Source organism: Lolium rigidum, chromosome 4 (assembly GCF_022539505.1).
Source record: "Lolium rigidum isolate FL_2022 chromosome 4, APGP_CSIRO_Lrig_0.1, whole genome shotgun sequence".
NCBI classification, from domain to species: Eukaryota; Viridiplantae; Streptophyta; class Magnoliopsida; order Poales; family Poaceae; genus Lolium; species Lolium rigidum.
Genome location: NC_061511.1, coordinates 213192943 through 213198145, shown reverse-complemented (window position 1 = coordinate 213198145; position 5203 = coordinate 213192943). Strand labels below are relative to the sequence as shown.

The 5203-nt window shown below is 59.1% G+C and overlaps 1 protein-coding gene across 1 annotated transcript; it reads right to left on the bottom strand.

Moving 5' to 3' along the window:
- Nucleotides 1-4011: 4011 nt before the first annotated feature.
- LOC124706737 lies at nucleotides 4012-4908 on the bottom strand. Its single transcript, XM_047238404.1, has one exon. The coding sequence runs from the start codon at nucleotides 4903-4905 to the stop codon at nucleotides 4111-4113; it is 795 nt and encodes a 264-aa protein (XP_047094360.1). The 5' UTR covers nucleotides 4906-4908; the 3' UTR covers nucleotides 4012-4110.
- Between the last annotated feature and the right edge of the window lie 295 nt (nucleotides 4909-5203).

Below are 5203 nucleotides of genomic sequence, written 5' to 3'. Positions count from 1 at the left end.
TTGGCTTATTTATAAAACTTTGTGGCGAGGTGTGATTGTGAACCATTCTTGTTTAAACAGTATTTAGTTTTCCATAATTTGAATTGCCTTGTCATTTGGAAGAAAATAATTGGTATCTTTTAATATTTTATCAAAAAAAAATATTAGGATGATACGTAGTACCATTAGGATGGTGCGTTGTTGCAGAGGCTGAGTGTAACTGGTATCTCTTGATATTAATATATTCCTTTTATCGAAAAAAAAAATTTGGAAGAAAATTGCCATCTGACCATGCCAGGGCAAAGCCAGCGCAGATCGAATGGGTCGCCCCTGTGAACGCGGTGTCTGGGTCGGCCGAACCGCACGACGCATCCTATCCCTAAGAGCATCTCCACTCGTCCCCCCGAACAGGCCCCCGACGAGCGTTTTTTCCATCCGGACGGCGTAATTCGGCCCAGTCGCGCCCCCGGTTCCTCGTTTTCGTCCGGATTTGGGCCTAAATCCATCCGGCGATCCCACGCCATCCCCGGCCCCCCGGGGAGCGCTCGGGGACTCCGGACGAAACGAAGCGCGCGAAACGGCGAGGCAACTTCCCGCGCATCCGGTGGCCCCAACTTGTCGGCGAGAGAAACCGATCGTCGTCCTCATCGCATCGTCTTCCGCGCGCTGTAAAGCCTGCCGCCGGTCCGCATTCGCCGGCCACGCGGCGAGTTAATGTCGTCGTCTTCCGCGCACGCATCGTCTTCCGCGCGCACTAAAGGCTGCCGCCGGTCAGCTCGCCGCGGACGCGTCGCATTCCACGCGGCATTTAATCCCCGCGCCAGCCACGCCTATATACGCCGGTCCGATCACCGCCAGGCGTACCCCGTGCTCCACTCTCCCTCCACTCTCCCTCTACTCCCAAGATGGCGTTCTACGACGACGACGGCGCAGCCAACAACGGCTTCCCCCGCCGGTCGCTCCACGCGTGGGAGGGGCACCTCCTCCACCAGGCGGGGTACCCCTGCCCGCCGGACACGAGGCCTCCCGGAGGCGGCCGGCGGCTAAGTGCTGGCGGCGTTCCAATCCCGCCGCCGCCGCGGGGCCATGCCCTCGACGTCGCCATCGAGGAGGCGAGGATGACGATGACCGACGAGGAGCGCGCCGAGCCACGCCACCACCCCGACAACTACACGGCGTGGAACTCCTACTTCCTCCGGCGGTGGGAGCGGGAGCTGGCGGCCTACGACGGCCCGCCGCCTCCGCCTGCGCGCAACAACGCCGTAGGCCGCCGACGGTGGTGGAGCGCGCCGGAAAGGACGCTGGCGAACGTCCTCGCGCACATCGAGGGCGGCAACTTCCCGGTGCTCACGATGCCCCCTCCATCGGCATCGAGGGCATCGGCGAGCCGCCGTCGGGGAAGCGTCTGGCAGCCACGGCGCATGGCTGCCGGCTCGTCGTCTTCCGGATCGGCGTCAAGGTCATCCTTGGCGCCGGTGAAGAGGGAGGAGGCGACGTCGCCTTCGACGCCGGTGCGCCTCAAGAAGGAGCCGGCGTCTACGCCGGCGACCAGAGGGCGCAGCAGCGGCGCCCTCGTCATCCGCGAACAGCCTTCCGCGCCGCAGAGCGGCCGGAAGAAGACGAAGAAAGAGGCCGCCGCAAGCCAGCTCGCCGAGGAGGAGGCGAAGCGCGCGGAGGACGCCGCGATGGCGGAGGCGATCACCAGGTCGCTGCACGACATGAAGGAGGAGAAGCGCGCGGACGACGCCGCACTGGACTGGGCGAGGCGCGACTGGGAGCGCCAGGAGGCGGAGCAGCAGCGGCGGGCCGCCGGACCCGGCCGCCGCACGCCAACTCGCCGCCCGCGCCGCTCCAACCGCCAACGACGATGTCGCGCGGTACCGCCGTCTCGCGACACCTCCATCCGGCGTCGCTGTCCCCGTCGTCGACCTCGAGTCCTCCGACGACGACCGGTACAAGCCGTCCCCGGGGTGGGGAGACGCCGGCCGGGCGGCGAGCGAGCCGGGCCGCGCGGCCGAAGGCCAACGACGACGGCTCCGACGACGACGGCGGCGACTACACGGTGTTCTACCGCCATTTCGGCATGTAGAGCGCCGTGTTTTAAAATTAGCGTTTGCATTCTCCTAGCCGAATTCGAAATATAGTCGAGTCGGCCTCTATGTATGAACTCCTCCCGTAATGTAATAAATATCATTAAATTTAGTCTATATTCACCCGTTTTTAGCCGTAGTTTGTCAAGTTTCCGTTTTTTAAATTCGCATCGTCGACTTCGCTGCAGACGCGCGGCTGGAAACTACTACTCCCCACGCCAAATCTTCCTCCAATCCGGACGAAAATTTCGCCGGATTTGGGCGTGGGGAGCGCCAACGAGTGGGGATGCTCTAACGACATCCTCGGAGGTTGGTTCCGGGCGGGGATTAGCTGAGAGCCGAATCATCTCGAGATATCGGACATGGAATTTGTTCGATCCGCTCCTGGTTCGGTGCGTGCAGCGTCGATGTTTAGGGCCGTGGACGAGACGACGCGAACAGGAACACGATGGCGGGCGGGGGAACTCGCACACTCCACGCCGATGGATGGACACGGGTCGACCCCGGCCGATCGGTCATTTCATTTGATTTCCTGGGAGCAAAGACGACAGGGAAAACCAAAGCAACTTGACAAATGGAGCAACGCCGCGCTTTACCAATTTGTACCTCCCCTCGTGTGTGTCACGTCGCGCGCTTCCACTGGACAAAGGAAACCGACGAGCTTCTGCACGGCCGCCGCGCTGCCTCCGTAACGTAGTACATTAATTCCACACGCACGTGCTTCTCTACCGAGCGTCAAGGTTCTCTCAGTTTTTTTTTTTTTTTTTTTTTTTTTTGCGATCAGTGTTCTCTCAATTACGAATACCAAAGATTACCGTGTACGCGCGCGTTTCACTTAGCCTGAACTTATGGTCAATTTCAACTTGCCGTTTTGCTGCACTGTACGTGGCTTTATCCTCTCCGCATCTGATTCTGATCCAAGCATCCATCGTGTCGTGCTCTTTGTTCCTTGCAATGCCCAAGTTTATCCTGTCCCGGCAGGACACATGGTGCATGCGAAATAGACAGGTCCATGGCGTGTCTCAAGAACATATCGATCGTGCGTGTCTCTTTTGTACGTGCGAACCGGCGATACAGAGAAAAGAGAGATCGGATTGACCCAGACGACGTCTTAATTTGAAAGTTATAGGTCCAAACGAAAACGAACACAAAGCCAGATATAAAAACACGAATGTAAGGAGAGAATGGCTTAAGAGGAACTCTAGCAGATCGTGTAAACAAGTTAAAACTGTAAAACAACCGAAAAATTACCGCATATCAGTTCCCGTAAATATGAGCGAACTGTGAAATAATTTAGACCTTACAGACCGGGCCAACTGCTTCTGCCCTTACACTTGCCGGAGTCGGCCAAATTCCAGCCATGGAGACGCCGTTCAGCACGATTGACTTCATCAGCCCCTTCCGGTGAGCTCCGCTCGTTTTCTCTGGTTCACATTTTTCTCCAGTTCACATTCTCTTCCGAGCACTTCCGCCATGGCCGTGGACCTCCAAGGCCGTGCTCCGGTGCGGCCAAGTAGGGGCGGGCAAGCAACGTGGCTAGATAGAGGCGGGCGGACCGGCGGCATGACTAGGCTAGGGCGTGGCCAGGTAGGGGCGGGGCGACCAAGCAGGCTGGACAGGTAGTAGGCGGCGCAGGGACGCTGGGCAGGAGACCGATGGAGAGACAAGGGTATGGTGGGCGCTTGGAAAAGAAGATGAGGAAAAAACAAAAAACTTTTAGTGGCATGTTTTAGAATATGTTGTTTTACGTCCCCTTTCACTCTGGGTCTCATCGATTTGGGATTGTATTCATATTTTTTGTGCTTTGTACTACTACGAATTTTACGGTTGCAATTTACGGGATCTACTAGAGTTGCTCTAATCATGGTTTTGTTGCTACAGTAAACAATTAGCCATCACGAGCGACCCTGGCCGTCGGGTTCCAAGACACGATGGCCGGTACTAGCTAAGCTAGTGGCCTGGATCGATCAACGATCGAGAGGTTGTTCCATATGTACTTTGCACATAGCACTGCACTAGTTCTCACCACCGGATCCACTCATCATTCCACGACCACCAGCGCGCCGGCCATGCACTCCTCCTCGCGCCGGAACCGCGTCTGCCTCGCGATGAACGCCTCCACCGTCCGCCGGAACTCCTCCGCGTCCTCCGTCCCGGGGGCCCAAGCCGCCACGTCCCGCGCCGACGCCGACGACCGCCGCCTGCGCCCGTTCTCCGACTCCGAACGCTGCATCACCGGCATCATCAGCTGATGCTCCGGGGACGCAGCGCGCCGGGATCCGCTGACGCCGCGCGGGCTCATCTTCTCCGACCTGCTCCGCCTCGGCGCGCGTGCCTTGCCCAAGGCGGCCCGCGCCGCCGCGGCCGCTGCCGCCGGCTTCACCTCCTCCTCGAACACCGTCGCCATTTCCCTGCACGGGAGCACCTCGGCCGCCGATGTAGCCACCACCGCCACCGGCGCATCGCTTTCCGGGGTAGGCGTAGGAGACGGCGTTGTCGGGGCGGCGAATGAAGAAACGATTCCGACTGCCGGAGCCTCGGTGGTCAGGGCGGCGGCGGCAGCAGCTGCAGGGTGGTGGTTGGTGGCGGAGGAGACCGGTGACGACTCGCGCTCGCGCCTGGAGAGCGCCAGCAAGAGCAGCACGATGGTGTTGCCGAGGACGAACACGAATCGCGGGCTGAAGAGGAGGCTGCCGGCCACGCGCACCGCGGCCGCGGCGGCCGACGGCGCGCGGGACGAGGACCAGGACAGGAGCGCCAGCAGCGCGAGGAGCTCGCCCACACGCAGCATCCGGAACAGGAGGCGTAGCCGAAGCGCTGCTCCGGTCGCGGCCATGGCGGAGATGCAATCGTGTCGTGTGGGCTGCTGCGGCGAGCACGCACGTGGTGCTGGTTCTTGGGGTTCTGCTCTGTTTTGGGTTTTTGGAGGGGAGCGTTGCGAGAAGAAGAGGTAGCAGTTGGCAGAGGCGAGGTGGATCGGGTGTTTATATAGGCGATTTCCGGTGGATTTTTTTTATAGATATATGTCTACTTAGTGTATTTTTTAACGAAAAGTGCCTTTGCCATATGAGCACTACTGCTCCTGATTCTTTAAAATTATATTTTTGGATTAAAAAAAGTTGAAAATAAATACC

What these genes read in the sequence shown, in the direction of transcription:
- LOC124706737 (XM_047238404.1), bottom strand. Translation starts at nt 4,905, where the DNA reads ATGGCCGCGACCGGAGCAGCGCTTCGGCTACGCCTCCTGTTCCGGATG.